General features: G+C 38.5%; 1 protein-coding gene across 1 annotated transcript; it reads right to left on the bottom strand.

The window, feature by feature from the left end:
* Positions 1-406: 406 nt before the first annotated feature.
* LOC149830382 (glycine-rich domain-containing protein 2-like) lies at positions 407-9,281 on the bottom strand. The gene is made up of 9 exons (XM_090015441.1): positions 7,590-9,281; positions 7,220-7,337; positions 6,880-7,134; positions 6,147-6,602; positions 4,900-5,435; positions 3,334-3,550; positions 2,230-2,385; positions 509-2,067; positions 407-464 (listed from the first exon to the last, which is right to left on the bottom strand). Exons 1-9 carry the CDS (start codon positions 7,745-7,747, stop codon positions 407-409), a joined length of 3,513 nt encoding a protein of 1,170 aa, XP_089871567.1. The 5' UTR covers positions 7,748-9,281.
* Positions 9,282-20,623: the final 11,342 nt, after the last annotated feature.

The raw sequence follows: 20,623 nt of genomic DNA, 5'->3' as shown, positions 1-20,623 counted from the left end.
ATTTTTTTGAGTGAAGTATACAACTTCATTTAACAACAATAAGTATAAACACAACCTTTTACGTTTATCATCCCATCGATAAGGAGATGATAACGTCATTATTTGAATTAAATATCTTCAAAGCATATAAAACCTTCTAGGCAAGTCTCACACACAGTTGAAACATAACCACTTACTAGCCACCACGATTGGTTTTCTTATTATCGACAACAAGTGATAAAACGAAACAGATCAGCATCAATCCCAGGTTACAGAAGCAGGTTCTTTGCTGATTTAGAAGGCAACACCACACTCCCCACCACAACCGCTTCCACCGCATCCGCCACTCTTTTCTGATATGCCACTCTCAAGCTTGCCACCACAACCACCGCCACACCTCCCACCACCACACATGCTGCCAGACTCTCTAGTACTGATACCACACTCCCCGCCACAGCCGCCTCCACCGCATCCACCACTCTTTTCTGATATGTCACTCTCAAGCTTGCCACCACAACCACCGCCACACCTCCCACCACCACACAAGCTGCCAAACACCCCAGTACTGATACCACACTCCCCGCCACAACCGCCTCCACCGCATCCGCTACTCTTTTCTGACATGCCACTCTCAAGCTTGCCACCACAACCACTGCCACACCTCCCACCACCACACATGCTGCCAGACTCCCCAATACCGATACCACACTCCCCGCCACAACCACCTCCACCGCATCCGCCACTCTTTTCTGATATGTCACTCTCAAGCTTGACACCATAACCACCGCCACACCTCCCACCACCACACATACTGCCAGACTCCCCAGTACGGATACCACACTCTCCGCCACAACCGCCTCCACTGCATCCGCCACTCTTTTCTGATATGTCACTCTCAAGCTTGCCACCACAACCACTGCCACACCTCCCACCACCACACATGCTGCCAAACTCCCCAGTATTGATACCACACTCCCCGCCACAGCCGCCTCCACCGCATCCGCCACTCTTTTCTGATATGCCACTCTCAAGCTTGCCACCACAACCACTGCCACACCTCCCACCACCACACATGCTGCCAGACTCCCCAGTACTGATACCACACTCCCCGCCACAACCGCCTCCACCACATCTGCCACTCTCAAGCTTGCCACCACAACCACCGCCACAACTCCCACCACCACACATGCTGCCAGACTCCCCAGTACTGATACCACACTGCCCGCCACAGCCGCCTCCACCGCATCCGCTACTCTTTTCTAATATGTTACTCTCAAGCTTGCCACCACAACCACCGCCACACCTCCCACCACCACACATGCTGCCAGACTCCCCAGTACTGATACCACACTCTGCGCCACAGCCGCCTCCACCGCATCCGCCACTCTTTTCTGATATACCACTCTCAAGCTTGCCTCCACAACCACCGCCACACCTCCCACCACCACACATGCTGCCAGACTCCTCTCCAGTACTGATACCACACTGCCCGCCACAGCCGCTTCCACCGCATACGGCACTCCTTTTTGATATGTCACTCTCAAGCTTGCCACCACAACCACTGCCACACCTCCCACCACCGCACATGCTGCCAGACTCCCCAGTACTAATACCACACTGCCCGCCACAGCCGCCTCCACCACATCCGCCACTCTTTTCTGATATACCACTTTCAAGCTTGCCACCACAACCACCGCCACACCTCCCACTACCACACATGCTACCAGTAATGATGCCACACTCTCCACCACAACCACCCCCACCACACACCCCACCATTCTTCAATACCATTCCACACAGTCCGCCATAGCCTCCACCGTAGCCACCACTTACTGCATTACCATGTTCTGAACCACAGCTTCCACCGCAACCACCACATACTCCACTTTTAACAACAGTCTCACCCTCTTTTCCACAGGCACCATCGCAGTCTTGGCCTTTCTCAGCAGTGACTACCTCTTCTGATGCCAAAGATTCCAAAGTGCCGCTATTATTAGTGAAAAAATTGTGATAGCCTTCCTTTTTCAACGTATCCGAAAGTATAAAGGCAAGAACAACTCCAGGCAAGACAAACCATTCTTGGTTGATCTGTGATGGATCACAAAAATACATCATTGCACAATAATAGGAGTGAACAACATCCAAAAGGGAAAAAGGGAAATGTAGTCAGGCCCTTAATGACAATACACAAGCATACATGGATGAGCAATCCATACTGTCCCTTGAAGAATCTAGGACAGGAGGACTTACCTTGAGAAGGCCAGATTTCAAGTTAAACAGTGCCAAGGCTTTGCCATATGGATCTTCCGGAGCAAATTCCACCACCGTTACGAAGTCTTGTTCATTTTTCTGTTTCTTATAGCACTCCAGCTCAAAATCTAGCCTTCTACCAGGGAAGAGTTTAACCTGCTAAACGTAGCACCCAACATAGTGAGTAATCAAATTTGACCAACGATGAGAAGAGCCACAATATTTTGTCAACCAGGCCAAACGACAGTTTCAAATATTGCAAGCAAGAAAAGCCACAGGCAACTTAATGATGTTTATAAGTTTTCATTTTTTTTTCAGATTGGAGCATATTGGTTTTTATCTTTTAACTTGAACAAGAAGTACTATGGTCAAGTTAAATATCGTGAGGCAAATCATAAGGTTGATCATGCCAAAGGGAAATGATACATATAATGATGCTTGCAGGAAATTCACCAACCCATTTGTTTTTCAAGAACCAGTTCAAATGCAACACCTCAAATATTGGAAAAAAAAGAGAAAAATAAATATCAAAACTAAGAGCTAACAGAGAGAGGAAACCTATTTCTTTGGCACTAAGAAAATGTTCACCACTATGAATGAATTACATGTTCATGTTTAAGGAAAAAATTCAACTACTACTAAGTTTTGTTTATTAAAAACTCATCTCAAAGGACAAACAGTTTACTACAAACTTGTGTCAAAGGACAAAGTCAACGATAATTTGAACCAAGTCAGGTAAATAAGATTGGATCATGGAAACTATACAGGCATGAACAAATTAAAAAATGAATCTAGTGTTGCAAACATGAAGCAGGAAAACACACAAATTCTACATATTGCTGCATGTCAGAGCAGCAGTTATTCGTTTAGGGTAGTTTCATTACATGGCAAAATTAAGAATAGACTTAACCACACTTTGCCCTTTATTCTCAAAATTTGTTGAACCAAGAATTCGAGTTGTCATAGTAACAACTTTACGTAGATGCTGAGAAAAAGTGAACACATGAGCTTGGAAGAAAGGTATGAGCCAAGAAAGGAAAGTGCTCATATAGCCGGCTTATTCATGGGTTATACACTACATTAAGATACAGGAAGGAAACTTACCACCCGGCGACCATGAAACTCAATAACGTGACCATTGACACCTTTTTCCTTCTCCAGCTGAAGGCACCAATCAGAGTTGATCAATGACCATTTTGTAAGATTGTTATGTTCAATCAACTCATTAGCAAGGATCCTTTCTTCCGCTGAACATCCTGATACACCAACTATTTCTCTCTTTTGGGAATGGGCATTGTCTGTCTCTGCTTTCTTCAAGTTTCTGAGACGATTAAAGAAAAAATGTTCGTCTGATGTACCAAAAATTGGTAATTGAAAATAAGCACCATCATCCCTTGAAATGGGAAAAAAAATGAACAAGCAATGATAGAAATATTTTGATATTCTTCCAGAACGAAGATCGACTGCTCTTTAAAATACTTTTTGAAGAACAAAGATTTACAAATCATAATCATGGTATATCTATGCATGTCAAAAGCTCACTATTGATCTTCTGGGGACTACAAAAAGAACTAAAGCAATCTCACACTATCTCCTCAACTAAATCTGCAGAGAAGTCGAGAAACTTTCCAGTTCTAAGCTTTCAAAAACCTAGGTCTTTTTGAAAGGCTCAATACAGACAGGATCATCGGCAGGCCACGTCAGACGGAACCTTGGGGAGTCAAGAATAATTTGATTCTAGAGGGCACCATTGCACCTGGGTTCATAGCCAAGAAGAAAAATAGTTGGGGCACTAGAGTACAATTTGGAAAGATATAGTCTTTTACGGGAAAACTTGTGAGGGCTATCTGGAGGAGGCAGAGGTTGTAAATGCATTGCCAAATGCAGCATGCTATTGCAGCACCCTGGCAACGTATCTGGTAAAAATGATTCTTTTACATTATCAATTTCTTTCGTCTTTGCCCACTGTAGAAAATTAGTTGGATGTGCATAAAATCATGTCAATCCTAAATTTACCAATCAAATACGTTAACCTAAGATATCTAAGATGGCGCTTCATTTATGGAGGAAATTTATCGGATGGAAAAACCAGTAAGCTTAACCTCTCAAAAGATGTGAGAGACGTTTATATGTTTCAATAACAATTATTTTACCATTTGCAAGAAAACAGGCATTGAACCTTTCTACAGAGAATATAGACTTGTGCAATGCACTGGATATCCCCTAAAAGAATAATGTCAAATTATAAGTAATCGCTGAAGTCTACCATCCAAACTTGAGACAGAGAGAAGTAATTGGTTCCATAAGCAAGAAAGACTGATCCTATACAAAAATCAATCTTAACATCATTGACGATGTACAAATCTTAGCATTAAAATCTAGCTTTCGAGACCACCCTATCCAATAGAGATCCTATACCATGCTACTTGAAGAAAGACTAGCATTCTTCAAAATAAATTTGAATTCACGATATGATCTCTTTATACAAGTGAATGGTTATCCTTTTATGAGACTTTGCTTCTATTGAATATGGACAATGCATGTGCATATTTTAACGCACATGTGTGTGCATGTGTTTTTGGTGTTTGCATGCACATATGCATGTATATCTGTGAATATTGACTGGCTCATGAGTCTTAACATAAACACAAAAGTAACTTCGTGCCTCACCTCATCTGGATGCTAATAATCTCATTTCCCTTATTATCTACAAAACGAGTCCAGGACTTGAGCCGCTGAATCCTCCCCATAAGTGGATTGAAACATGAGTTTAATGCATATTGACCGGACTGGGACATGTGAAATACATGTGGTGCAATAACTGGAACAGTGACAGAGACAGCGATGTGCAAGTAAACTGGCTCACATCCTGCAACTACAGCATCACTTGACAATTCAAACCATTTTTCTACAGAAAATGATGATGAGTTAACCAAATCCTGCAGGGATACAGAGGTCGTTCCTATGGTTTTCAGCTGCCTACTCAGAGGAAGACTAGAAGGGATGTAAGATACAAGCTCAAAAACAAGTTCCCCATTAGGTTCACACTGGAATGCAGATACTCGCTTCTCCCCAATTTCAGATTCAATACCTATTCTACTGTAAGAACTGAAAAACAAGTCAGGTTGGTGTTTACTGCAATTGACAAATAGTGAGCCCTTGGGATCTGGTATAAGATTTTTTACCCTCACAATCTCCAAAGTTACCTGCATGAAAGCATAAACATGAATTAAGCATACCAATCAAACATGTGGAGGAGAAGGTGAAAGGACAAAAGGAGAAAAAAAAGAGGGGGTTGGGGAAGGGCAGGGACTAGGATATTTGACACTAATAACTCCTGAACATAATTCTGGAGATAAGAATAAATGTAAATAACAAAATGATTTAAGGTTTGCTTGAACTTGCTTGAAACTTCTTTTTTCTTTTTTCTTTTCAGCTCTTAGCTGCCAGACCATTTGAGTATTGAAATCTAAAACAGGACTTCAACATGAAGAAAGTACCTTTGATGTTATCAATAAAATTGTGCAAGGACATCTCCAATAATCTCAAATGAGGTCATCGACATTATTTCACAAAAATGACTGAACTTTTCCAACTATTGAAAAAACCATGTTCTTCTCATCATTTTTTTTTGTCAAAGGCCTTTTTCTTTTTCCTTTTTAATGCTATCAAGCAGGGTATGGATTAGGCCGACGAGCACACATGTGGGCCACCTGCGACCCCCGAACATAATAAATGTGGCCACCAGCAGAAAATTATTCAGTGTACATGAAAGCTGCAAGATAACAAAGGTTTGTCCGCTTTCCAGCACAACCAAATACTTTCATAACTTGTGCTTAAATCTCAGATTCAAAAGCAAGAGATGGCATAAACAGATAAACGACAAATCTGAGAAGAGGCAAAAATATAAAGAATACCTGAATGGTTTTAACCTGTGGAAGATCAAGGAACTTCTCATATTTCCTACATTCAGGAACCTTTTCATTCATACAGGCAGATAAGATAGGATTGACCACCACTGGAGAGGGAGGATTGCCTCTGTACATTGCACCAGCCCGCAAATACCTCCTGCCAAATGTCTCCTCCCACTGCTTGGTGGTACCAGAGAACCCAACATCAAGCTTCTTTCCTTTGGACCGATCAGAATCCGTATCATCATGCTCCAATACCTTCCCAAGCACTTGAACCAGGTCTTTGTTGTAACAAACCGGCTGCAGTTGGTGTGAGTGCCATATCAAATCAATATCATAAGTTGGCACACAGAATCGCCGCACAGACTTTTGCTTGTTTCTCTTGATCAGATGCAGGAAGCCCTTATACCTCGCTACAGCTTCTTCAAGAAATAGAACATCATGCATACAAGGTGTAGCTACCTGTCCACAAAAATAGGCACGTAACTTACAATTCCTAATGAGATAAAAACTCTGCAATGATTAGTGCAACACACTTCCAGAAAGCTAAAAGGAAAACAATACGGGATCCAAACAGACGAGAAAGGTAGCAGAAAAGGTAAAAAAAGGATCACAGAAAAGAAATTATCTGGAAACCACCTTGGGCATTAAAAACCAATAATCATGGATAGGTGAGACAAAGATAAAAAGGACATACTCAAGGGTATTGATTCTATTGAACAAAAGAAACAGCAGTTACCTGGTATGAAAAAGAGCTCTGCCTCTTAACGGCTGCAACAAAGTCATATCTAATGGATGCAACAGTATCAGAAACCTTTCCAACAATATTTTCTTGGGAATAGCAGCATAAATCAAGCTCATACGGTTCTTCTGGATATAAACTACCCCAAAGTTGAGAAGTTTCTTGTTTGGAAGACCCTTTCACGGTAGACTGCACATCATGATTGTCAAGGGTCCTTCCATAGAACTCTTCACAGTCCAATTTGTACTGCACCTGCAAACAGACCGATGGTTAAATTGTTGCTAGTTCCATCGGCGGAAGGATTACACGCAAAAACATAAGTCATTAAAGGGCTTACCGGATTAAGCCTATGACAATGCCAAACCCATTCACAATCAAGAGGCACAACCAATGGCCCTTTCGTGACCTTGGACTCATGGTGCTTAGCAAGCAAGGGAAGCCAGTAATTCTTGTACCTGAAAATTCAGTATTATAAAAAACATAACTCAGAAAAGTCAGTCTATCAACCAGCTTTGTAGCAGAGGAAGAGAGGAAAATATAGTGAATTCCTCCTGTAACTGATCATCACAATGTCTGAACATGGCTGTCTGAAATCAATATGAAGTTTTCATGCATATCGAGGTGATTGTGCATCTAAAAAGATGCATGTGGTTTCAGAGAAATATGCAAGGAACACAACGAGATTACAATGAAATAAGAGCAATCACCTGTGGATAGCTCTGTCTAAAACAGGACCATGATACAGACATCGATTTCTATCAACTGCCTCAAGAAACAGCAATTGTTGTTTGGCAACCGCAACTAGATCTTGACTAATTACGATCCTTTGAGCTTCAAGCCACTCCAGTTCTTGTCCATTGTCCATTTTTTTTTCCTCAAACAAAGACGAAAAATGCTTTCTTTCTTTCTGCAGAGGGAGGTTATAGCAATAGTCAACATCTAATAAAAATAATTTTGCAATATGATGTATGGATGATACATGTTAAACCTCACTGCCATATATACCAGGACTCCTTGTCCTTAGGAAAGCGATAACTGTATCCCTCTAAAACAGTTATTTGGGTTCAGTTATCTTTCTCCGATTTGTAAAAAAGGAAATGATCCACAAGCAATGGTTACGTTAAGAAGAAAAAAAACACCAAACTAAAGGAAAAATCATCATCATCATGAAAGTTTTCAATCTTTTGGTTATGAATATGAAAAATGTCTAATAATAATATTTTCCATTTCAAGGGAAGAGGAGAACCAAATCTGGAGAAATCCTACATCACAAAGCCACATTAGAAGCTGAAGTTAAGACATGAAATACCAGAACAATTTAAGAAGGTAACCACAGCATATGCCAGAATTATTATGATATGAAACGTCAAAATGAAGTGAATTACAATGGATCTGCATCAAAATAAATTAAGATTGGACTCATCACAAAGAAAAAATAAACGCAATAATTATGTTATCTTTGTCTTCAAGCCTGTACTTCCAGCTCAACAACGAAAGCAGACCGCTCTAGAGATTTAAGGAAGTCACAACATGAAACATTTGGAAATTTCGTCAGATTAGCTAGCAAAAAGGTAAATATTCAGAGCCAAAAAAGGAACAATAAGAATCTCCTAATACCACCGTCTTTTCTTCACTACCCTTTTCAAAAAGACGCATATATCACCTTTTGAGTTGATATTTGATTTGTTCTCTTTAAATATTCGCTCCAGGTTTCGCATTTCTTATCCCATAGCTGTTTTTTTTTTTTTTTTTTTAAATTTTCCTCCCTGATTTGGAAGTTTTGCTCCTTATTTCTTCAGAAGTTCTCCAACGATTTACTGGAATTTCTTTCACCGCGCCTCCTTTCGCAAAACAGAAAAGAAAGGCAAGTGCAGATGTGCGTTATTCTATCATTACAGTTTTCTCAAGTTTCCGCCGGATTATCAGTCGCAAAATTTCACGATTACCGCATGCCTTTCCACACTAAAGCTGCAGTGACTCTCGGAGCAAACTTCCATCATGTTCACTCATATTGTGCATAGTTATGTAAATCTCAGCAAAAAAATTCAAGATCTCTCAAACTAAGATTCCTAAAACCAGAATTCGGAGACAAGGAGAAAAATCAATATCGTCTAGTAATCATCATCGGAAAACTCAAGAGGAACGATGAGTTTCGAAAGTTGGACAATGCTTACACCAAAGAGGTCACTCTATCGCACGCAACGATTCAATTGAAAGTCAAACTCAGAACCGAATTCTACTCAGTAATAACGACAAGAAGAACTAAAGAAACAAAAATCTCGATAACGGTTCTCTTCAAGAACGCGCTCATTTCTCTAATTTACATCCAAGAGAAAAACACGTAGTCACGGAGAATGTTCCGACGAGTTTTCAGATTTCCGGTGGCCGTCCTACTAAACAATGCTAAAGAGAAGCAAAAAAAAAAAAAAAACGCGAATCTCATCCGTAACTCGTCGGATAACGCAACTTCCCTAACTTTCAAGAAGGAGAAAACGAACTCACGGTCAGGGGAGAAGAGAGTTGTGGAGGGGAAGGAAGAAGAGGAGGTCGGCGACGGGAGAGGAGAGAGAGCGAAGAGGGACGTGGGCGGCGGTGAGAGGGGAGGCGCAGTCGGGGAGAGAGGAGGAGGAGAGGAAGGCAGAGAGGGTTGGGCCCTCTGTGCCCTTTTAAAGGCACGGGGGGTGTGTTTAAACGGGGAGAGAGAGGAGGAAGGCAGAGAGGGTGGTGTACTGTATTTTATCATTTCTAACAATCCCAACTGGTAGCGTCCACTGGACCTCATGCCTATTAGGCATACGCGAAAACAATTCTATTTAAATGTCAGTTGTCAGTATCAGCCTGAATCGGCCGATGAGTATCGTATCGGTAGAAAATTGATACGATACTAACCTCCTGAATCAGCTACTTTTTTTATAAATGTAAAAAAAAATACTTAAAAATTAATTAAAACTATTTTAATGATTTTAACACGTGTCACCATTATGATTTTTTAAATTATTTTTGTAGCCAATTCAGAACGATTCACTTGAGAATTAGTATCGGGCCGATTCACCTAAATCTTTGGCCAAACAACACCTGACCGATACCGACAACTTTGATATAGTACAAAAAGAGTTGTTAGTTGTGTTGGAATTTAAATGGCACATTGTTTAAGTAGTAGGGGGTCTGCCTAACCCCAGCTTGACTATTAAAAAAACCAAACAACGTGATGCATGCCATTTCTTTGGATATGGATCTTTTAAGTAAGGTTTGAATGTGCATTAGGATCGGGTTCAGTTTCTTCAATTGAACTACTTACCAATTCAGATCAATGTTTTAGGTTGTATTTTATATTGATCCTATTTAAAATCCACCTCGATTACATTTTTCTACAAGTAAATAGCTTGTTTTCGTATTATTTTCTCCTGATCTAGTATTTTACCACATTTATTTTCTATCCAGATTCAATCTAATTCATATTCATATCTACTGTTTACATTCTGGATTCAGATTCATATTTGGCAAGATCCAACCAGACCGATGTTAGTGAAGGTACTTCTTTTTCTCTTAAGAGATATTTGTGTGCACTCACAAACCCAGACCCTATAGGGTCCGGGTATGGTGATAAATAATAAGACCCAGGTTCGGACCAGAAGGTTTGATCAATACATGGACCCGGGTATAGTTTGTGAAATTTTATACCAAACCTGAACCCGACCCGAGTTTCGATTAAGACCCACAAATCTTTATGACAAAAAATATGATTTTAATGGGTCTGGTTCACGTAGTTCTTATTGGGTCCGGGTATGGTTTTTCTTATAGTGAACCTAATTAGACATACCTTACTCGTAAATCGGGTCCAAGTTTGGTTTCACCTGAGTCTGAATGAAACCCGACCCGCTGACACCCCTACCTGGTAGGCAAGGGGACCTTAAGGCTTTTACCAACCGGAGGCCAGCCAATATAGGCGAAGAATATGGTTTTTTCCTTGGATTATCTAAAAAAAATAATTGCAAAAAAGTAGAGTTTGTTAGACGTTCATATCCTGGCTATGAGATATCATTTTTCTTCGGGTGTATAAATGAATGTGTCTGTTTAAGCTCAATTTATTCTTGTCCATCGAGTTTGATTCATAGCTAGTTTCATAACATAGGGGTTTATGGATAAAACAGTTCCTAATAGAACCCACTTAATGGAAATATAAACGATGCATGTATCCCAACTTTTCCTTCTTTTCTGGATAAATAGGTGCATTTGAACAAGCTCTTTCATATGGTATATCACTACATGTCCATTGTGGGGTGTAACTGGGCCGGGTATACCCGACTAGAACCCATATTGGTGGACCCATGGGTTTGTGTCAGGTTCAAATTAAATATAGTCTCCTAGTGAAAATGGGTCGGGCCTCTGGTATTATAAATGAAGATTCAAACCTGAATGTACCCGACCCAATTATGTAACCAGACCCAAATGGTTCTCCATGTTTTAAAACCGAACCCACTTGAACCCGCTCTGTACCCGAACCTGCTTCGTACCTGATCGATCTGAAACTTTCTAATTGACAAATATTATACATTCAATTAAACATTTTATGATGTTGATACCCTTAAAATTAATATGTATTGTATTTTAGTAATCCAAACTTTAATTCATTTTTCATTATACTTCTTATTACCCTTTTCATGAAAATTGCTGGGTTGAAGTGAATTCTAAAATAGTACTCGAGAACACATTGAATTTGACACATTTTGAATATGATATATTATTGTTTTTTTGTTTCAACTTAAAATGTTTGGTTGGTGTGGATGTATTCATTTTATATTTATTTTGTTAGCATATAATCTTCTTAATAAACAATTGATTATGTTAATTTATATAATCTTTATTGGCAGGTAACTATGTCTATAATAACGATGGTATCAAGACTTTAGCTGAAACCCAAACCCATTAACCTATGTGGGTCTACTTTTTTGAGCAATACCCAATTTATGCTTATGGTTTTACCAGAATATTCACAGGAGATTTACCAAAAAGCTTGCTGGAGGAGGGCTAAAATTTGAGGACTTGTACCATTGGTGAACCACTGTCGATGAGAGATTTTTGCAAAGTCCCTGCCTGCCGGAATATTGGCATGAATGTTGTCAGAATGTCGCCAGAAGATCGCCAGAATGATTGGTGATAACCGGTTGGGGACAACAAGAACGCTAGGTGTTGCAAAATAAGGCATTCATATGAAAAAATGGGTTGAGAAATGAAGTGTCATTTATATGAGACAAAATTTCACAAGAAAAAGTAATTGCGCGATACAGGTATGATTGGAATAAAAAATTGCACAATATTAGACTTTCGCAATACTTTATGCGATACTCATCAACAATTTCATAATTATTAGACTTTCGCAAATTTTATGATTTTCACTAGTGATCGCACAAGACACATCACAAGTTTCACAAATTGTTTCAAATTTTGCAAACTTTTTTGCAGCCTTCGTTATGATTTTGTTGATGAGTTACGTCAGTGTAATATTTTAGTGTCATGTCGTGCGAAAATAAAAAAAATTGCACCGGCAATAGGTAAAACCAGCAAAAAAAAAATTGGTAACATGCAATATTGTCCATTCGACGAATTTGGTACATTGTGAAGAATTTATAGAAATGCACCATTTTTGCCATATAGTATGGTTATTTCTATTTAGATTTTCTTTAAAAACTCTCCTCTGTTTTCAAGAAGTGATGGACTCATCACTGGTATGAGTTGAAACCTTTTCCCTTACTATAATGATGTGTAACTTCAATAAGGTTGAGATTTTCCTATGTGAACTATTTTTCCTAGATTCTTTGGGTCTCTTCAACACCTGTCAGATAATTCCTAGGTAGTAGACACCCTAAGGTTCAAGATAAACAATAAATGAATGTGTGAGTTAGCAAAAGCCTCATTCATAATCAAAATCTTAAGAAAATGCAATAGAAAAGGCCGACAACCACTACAACAAAGCAGTAGATTAGCGACGACCACATTCCATCGGTAATCCATCGCTAATCCGTCGCTAAGAGGCATAGCGACGGATTAGCGACGGCGAGGCGACTGTATGCTTACGTCGCGAATTTTTCGATGCTAACTGGCGACAGATTTATTCTGTCGCCAGGTCCGTCGTTAATTGCGACGGACTAACGAGCGTTGTATTCCGTCGCCAATACGTCGGTACTAAACGGTGACCACGACTTGGCGACAAATTTACGTCCGTCGCTAGTCCATCGCTAGATTTATATGAATAGCGACGGATGGTTCCGTCGCTAATCCGTCGCAAACACGAAAAAAAATTTAAAAAAATTTATTTGAAAATTAAATACCGAGAACGATACAATTTATATTTCCTGTAAATAAAAAACAAACCACATAAAAAATTCCATATAAAAAGAATCTGCAACAATTATTCGTTCCACCTTAAAATTAACAAGTTTAATTATTTACAATTCAACAATTACAATTAGGAAACATAAAAAAATAGAACTTCTTCAACACAGTTCTCTAATCATCGCCAAGATTTTATGCGTCTTCTTGTTCATTGCCTTCATCTGTCCCTTCAGCTCCGCTACGCTGATTATCGCTATCAGCCTACACAAGAAAACAATAGTCAGTATTGATAAACAAAATATAATGAAATAAATTACACATTATATGTGATTCTATCATGTGCTTATGTGTGTTCTAAGGCAATAAAAAAACTCTATATATGATTCTATCATACTCATATGTGCTCTAAGGCAGACAAAAAGTTATATATGTGATTCTATCATGCTCATATGTGTGCTAAGGCAGTCAAAAAATTGAATATGTGATTATAGCATGTTCATATGTGTTCTAAGGCAGCTAGAAAAACTCTATATGTGATTCTACCATGCCCAGATGTGCTTTAAGGCAAGCAAAAAACTATATATGTGATTCGATCATGCTCGTATGTGTGCTAAGGCAGTCAAAAAATTGAATATGTGATTATAGCATGCTCATATGTGCTTTAAGGCAGGCAAAGGAAAAAAAATTATATGTGATTCTATCATAAATGATATATGTTCTAAGGCAGTAAAAAAACAATATATGTGATTTGTGCATGCTCATATGTGTTTTAAGGTAGTCAAAAAACTGAATATGTGATTATAACATGCTCATATGTGTTCTTAGGCAGTCAAAAAACTGAATATGTGATTATAGCATGCTCATATGTGCTCTAAGGTAGGCAAAAAAACTTTATATGTGATTATAGCATGCTCATATGTGCTCTAAGGCAATAAAAAAACTCTATATGTTATTATAGCATGCTCATATGTGCTCTAAGGCAATAAAAAAACTCTATATGTGATTCTATCATGCTCATATGTGTGTTAAGGCAGTCAAAAAACTGAATATGTGATTATAACATGCTCATATGTGCTCTAAGGCAGTCAAAAAACCGAATATGTGATTATAGCATGCTCATATGTGTTCTAATGCAGTAAAAAAACTTTATATGTGATTCTATCATGCTCATATGTGTTCTTAGGCAGTTAAAAAACTGAATATGTGATTATAGCATGCTCATATGTGCTCTAAGGCAGGCAAAAAAATTTATATGTGATTATAGCATGCTCATATGTGCTCTAAGGCAATAAAAAAACTCTATATGTTATTATAGCATGCTCATATGTGCTCTAAAGCAGGCAAAAAACTCTATATGTGATTCTATCATGCTCATATGTGTGCTAAGGCTGGCAAAAAGTTATATATGTGATTCGATTATGCTCATATGTGTTCTAGATCATGCTCATGACTTGGCTTTGTGTCAGGTCCAGTCTTATGTCACCCTACCACCGAAGCCAGAAATCATAGTTATTGTTAGTGGAAGGCTCAATTCTAATTACAGTTCAGCTTAGTGGGAAATTGCAAATTCATTTCCGTAGAGGTTGGAATGATAATATATGTAATCTCTTCTGTAAGTGATAAAACATATGAGTTTATCTTTTGTGTGTTTTACTTAGGCTAGTGAAATCATCAACCACCGACCGCCCGGTTGATGTGTGGTTAAACATGAGCATGGTTGTTATCTATAGAATATATGGCTACATGTTTATTTGTTTGTTTCTGAATGCAAACAGATCAATGGAACTCAGTCCAGCACGTCCTGTTGTTCTGGCTGCCTCATTCCATGTCAATTCTCTAACGTAGTGATTATCGAATCACCATAGAACAACAAAGTCGAAAGATCACTCCTCCATTTCAGTATCATCATTTGAACTGCTCTCAGGCTGCATGTCATCCTCACAATTTTCAACTGACATACCATTATCACTGTATTGGTGCATAGAAGACAAATCCTGATTTGCAACACCATTAATATCCTGAGGATCACTTCTACCATGAGGTACTGGTTTTGTGTATGTGTAGTATGGATTAGCAGGATCGTTCATGGCGTGTGCCTGTGTAAACAACACACATTCTACATCAAGAGTTGAAGGTTGTAACATGTTAACAGATATGCTGAGAAGTTCAACCAGGCATCATTTTGCACAAGACAAAGTTCCATCATTCCTAGGCCAATGTGAATATCAATAGAACAAATATAAACATAGGAGGGTAGAAGCTAGAAGGTTAATGGTACACATGCATCTAAAGGATACGTTCAAGTAACAACAATAATCACAAGATTAACTTGAAAAGTACCTAGTATAGATGGTGCATTCTGAAATTCACTATGCTATCCATCTCTTGAATGGGACTAACCAGGTCAACCCTGCCAGTATCTCCAACATGATGGCCTGTGAAATTGATTGCCTCATCTAGGGTAAGAGCGAGTTGATCGGGCCTCTGAAGTAACAAATGGAAAGTTGGTTGTAGTTCATAGCACTGTTCAAACAAAGAACATCAACAGAAGACGTACAATCCTAGACGGGCTCAAGACATGGAAACAATAAGCCTTCTGACATCCCGAAGATGCCCAACAAATTGTGTACGGACAAGAGAGAGCAAAATGAAGTCATTTTGTTGACCCTGGAATTTATCCACTGTTGTCACCTGCACATGAAACAATTATGCAGAATTATGTTTACCAACAAATCTGAGATGGTTGAAAAGTTGTCTGCATGGGATGAATTATGTTTACCAACAAATCGAGTTCACCAAGCCTTAACCTCATTTTGGTCCTTGGCTCAGACCAAATTAAGTTGGCTGCATTGCCAGACCGATGCATTGTGATGCCAATCCTCAGTCTCTGGTTCATACATATCAAAGAATGCAATAGTAACTTGCATGGTTTACAGCTTATGACACAAAGGGCCACACTAGCAATGGCCTAGCCTGTGCCCTTTTTAAGGGTAGAGAGCTCATCATAACAATGAGCAGAGACACATTAAATGATGCTTTAAGTCTCTATAATGAAAGTCTTCTAAAATTTATTCAAATCATCGAGTAGATATGCACTACCCTTCTAGGATTTCCATCTAAATTTAATTGAAAGAACTTTTACCTCCTTAAACCTAATAATGTTTGGATGCCACAATGATCTGTGATTAATGATCTCCCTCTGCACATTCTCATCAATCTGGAAGGTGAAACAAAGAAAACAAAATAAATAAAACCCTTTTAAATGAATTAAACTACTAAATCAACCAAAACTCAAGATCCAAAATCTAGTAGCAACTTTAATTCATTGGGTTCTCCAACTATCATTAGTACCATACCTATATTATTTTTCTTGCAAATTGACATAATTCTTCTTGTCAAGAAATTCTTCTTACATTTTTTAGAGAATGTAAAAATAGAGGGGATTCTGTGACCTGTGGCAGCTGCTTATCAGATACAAAATTTGAAACAAATACTTATGGGAGGAGTGCTTCAGCTGTAGACACAAAGCATATTGGAATGCTCATGTGTTTGGTAACATAGAAAGGTGACCAGAACATCATCTATGACCATATCAAACATGGAGCTAATATAGATTCAACAGATGCCCAAGGAAGAACTGCACTCCATATTGCAATTCTTACCAAGAAGACTGAAATGGTGAAGCTTTTGCCAGAGTGTGGAGCAGATGTGAACAAACCAGACGTCAAAGGAACAACACCAATAATGTTGGCCAACCAACAAGGGCACAAAGACATCTACACTCTGCTAAAGAAGTATGAGAATCTAAACCAAAGTGAGCCTAGCACACACCTCATAGGGGAAAAGAGAATGGAAGGCACAACAATTGATAAAAAACAAGATCGAAGAGGAATATCTTGCCATGGCAATTCCGTGATCATGGTAGAAAGGCATTCAACTCCAAACAATAGCAGCAGTCCCATTGATAGAGAAGCCTCAAGTTTTTGCAAGAAAAGGGTTACAATACATGCAGTGAAGACCAACACACCAAAAGCTCAGCATGGAAAACTAATAAACCTGTCAGACACTTTGGAAGAGCTTCTTGAAATTGGTGGTATGTCTCATAGTTTGCACCAAATGTTTGAAATGGAAAACAAGAAAATTCCCACTGGATGGTCACTAATAAAAACAATCTCTTAAATATGTGAATAACCAAACAAACAAATATTCAAAAAAAATAAACAAGAAATGCATGGAACAAACTGGTATAACTAAAAGTCTAAAACCAAATAAGGAAAAAAAATTTATGTTCTTTGTATCCATTCATTACTTGTATAGTCTATAACTGCAGGTCAAAACAAAATTGGTCAATGAAGAAAATGCAAAAGTAGATGATATCAGTGTTGTTTGAGATGGATATCACTTGTTTTTCCTTGAGGAACAACATGAACTAACAAGGTACCAGGTGGACTAGTCAAGTTTGGAATGTCATGATATAGAGGTGCAATGGAAGACACACATCTAAGTACGGATGAGTAAATAACTCATTTCCAAAACAAATTAGGAAGCAAGGCATAATTTGTGTAAATCAAAAAGTTATAGTGAAGTCTTTATGTCAATTCTTCTTCCTTGTCATAGAATACAAATTTAAATAACAGAAATTGTTCACTGAAGAGTAGGCTGATAGCCCTTACAAATCTCTTCAGATGAAAAAAAAATGTTACACAAAAATTTATTGCAACTGCAAGAATAGAAAGAGCAAATACAACCTTCAATTATAAATGAAAAGATTAAATGGCTGAAAAACTTTCTAAGCATGCATGCAACTGCAACTACAAACATGTGGGAAACAATCCTTCTGGTGATCTAATATAGCCATTCTATCTGTTATACACACCTCACAACAACATCATTCATGACACCAGGAGCATGTGAAGAAGAATCCCACATGTTATCTACAATCAGAATTTGAGTCGCTCAGGTTAGCTAAATGCATTGAATTTTTGAGGTATAATAAGTACAAACATCACGGTTGTTTCACTGTCCAATTGATAGAAAAAAGGTGAGCTTTTGTATTAAAAACATATCCAAAGGTAGGACATCACTGTCTCCACATAGTAGGAATAGATACTTCAATGTTTCTCCCAAGAAGAAGATTTCCATAGTGTCTCTCTTATGAGGAGGTATAGTTGTCGCATCATCTAAAGAACTATAACCCCTATATTCAACCTTCGTATATTTTTCACAAGCTTGAAATATCTTCCAACCTCATTCACGATATCTATAGAAATTGTTAAAAGGATAAAGTTTCACTCATAAAGTGTTCTCCAACAAGAAAAACAAACGAACTAGCAATGCCAACAAGTAGCTCGCACATAGAGAGGGCTTCTAGCGACAGAGGGTTTCCACCTCCACACCAGAGAGAGAAGAGAATGAGAAACGAGAGAGACCAGACGACAGAGGGCTTCCAGCGTCTCTGCACGTGTCCACCTCCACACCAGCGAGAGAGAGATGAGAAAGGTGTAACGACCCCAACTCATACCCCTTGAAAATGCAGAATTTTTTTTTTAACCATTGCGGAAATCTTTCCAGAAACCTGGGGCCTTTACAGTTCCACTCCCAATTGGATAAAACAACCAACCACAATAGAGCTTACAATTATCATCCAGACCAAAATTTTATTGAATAATAAGTGATAAGTCTCGAGACAATTGCATAAATGAAAAATTCAGAGTGCAGTAACAACTAAATGGAATGAAAAGGAAATAAAATGAGAGTTATGCTGTCCATTTGTGAATTTTTTAGCAAATGCGTGACACCCGTAACTCCCCTAGAAACCAGTCGCTTCACTGATGACATGTGGCTGCGAAAAACCACAGAAGTAGGGTGTTAGAACGAAATCCTGAGCACAAGTACCGCTAATGAAACAAGTGTACTAAAGAATACATATAAGATTTCATGCAATAATTTAGGAGAATGCAATTATGACAATCACATAATTCAATTAAGCATTCATGCAACAAGGAACATTAATATGCATTCACCAACATTTAGCAATTAAGGAAACATATAAAATGTGCATGAACTAATGCATAGCAGGAATATGCATGATTTATGTGCAATACATGAACACTTTATTATTTTTTCTTAAAGTTTTTTTTTCCATATGCATGCTCTATTAAATGCATAAATTTAAGTTCCTCTTTTGAATTACCGTTACCCGCGGATACATCAAACGGGTAAGATTTTCCGAGGTCAAGTAGGGTTCCTACGGCAACATAGTACACAAGTTGTATTTTATTACTGAGTTTCAAACTTAGCTCTCTACCGAATCACCTTCGGAACATTAGACCTCCACATCTAATGTCGGGACACTAAGGACCTCCACATCTAAAAATACCACTTTCTTGGTATACCAAAACAACAGTTGTGTCGAATACACCACCCCATGTAAAGTGGCAGACACTTCCTAAAACCGTGGCCAAGAGAAAGAACTTCAATATCGAGTTCAGGGATAATAAATAAAGCACACAGAGTTTTTTGTATCCTCGTAGACCCCAAAACCGAACCTCTAAGATGCCCATTCTTTTGATGGGAGATCTCAGATCATATATTACACTGTTCATATTCATTATCTTTTTTTAAAAGCCAATTGTTAAGTTCTGCAATTTGGCATGCAAAAGCTTGCATCTACCCCTGCGAGAGTCATCATGGGACTCCCGCCCATGGACATACTTCGAACAGTGCAATACAAGGCAATCAAAATAAATATGATTTTTTATGATGCATTTAAAAGTAAATAAGAATGAGCAAACCATAGCTCGAGGCCCACCGGGCCCACGATGATTCATTATGATCATCGATGCACCCTAAGCAAAAACCATAACCACATGCCATAATTCACATGCTTTCTAAATGCATATTCATAAATGCAGTTTTTATTTGTGTATGAAACAAAGATATTTAGAAGCATGTTTACATTCGATTCATGTAATAGTGACAAGTGCATGCTTTCATGTAATGCACCTATTCAGTCCATTGTATGCCTTCATTCACTATGCATAATTATGTCAAATGCATGTTTTCATTTAATGCCTTTACTCATGTCGAATGCATGTTTTTAGTTCACATACTTATATCACTTAACACTTAACATAAACATTAAGTGCCACATGGCATTCATCCGAAACTTACAATGATCGACCACGATTTTACCATGAGCAAGAGGCTCATGTTCAGCATGACCGGATCTGCTTCCCATGTGATGGGTCATCACCGTATACTGTGGGGATCAATTATATGTTGAAAAAAAATTTAGAAACTTCTATATTTACTAATTGTCCAAACAGTCAAGAAATCCATATAGACGTGTGAGAGGGTTGGACTCTCTTTTTTTTTTAACTTACCCTATTTCTTCAGCCATGCTTAC

The sequence above is a fragment of the Nuphar pumila genome, chromosome 8 (assembly GCF_984573655.1).
Source record: "Nuphar pumila chromosome 8, dmNupPumi1.hap1.1, whole genome shotgun sequence".
NCBI lineage: Eukaryota > Viridiplantae > Streptophyta > Magnoliopsida > Nymphaeales > Nymphaeaceae > Nuphar > Nuphar pumila.
The sequence above is the reverse complement of the archived record's forward strand: the minus strand, read 5'-3'. Positions and strand labels throughout refer to the sequence as shown.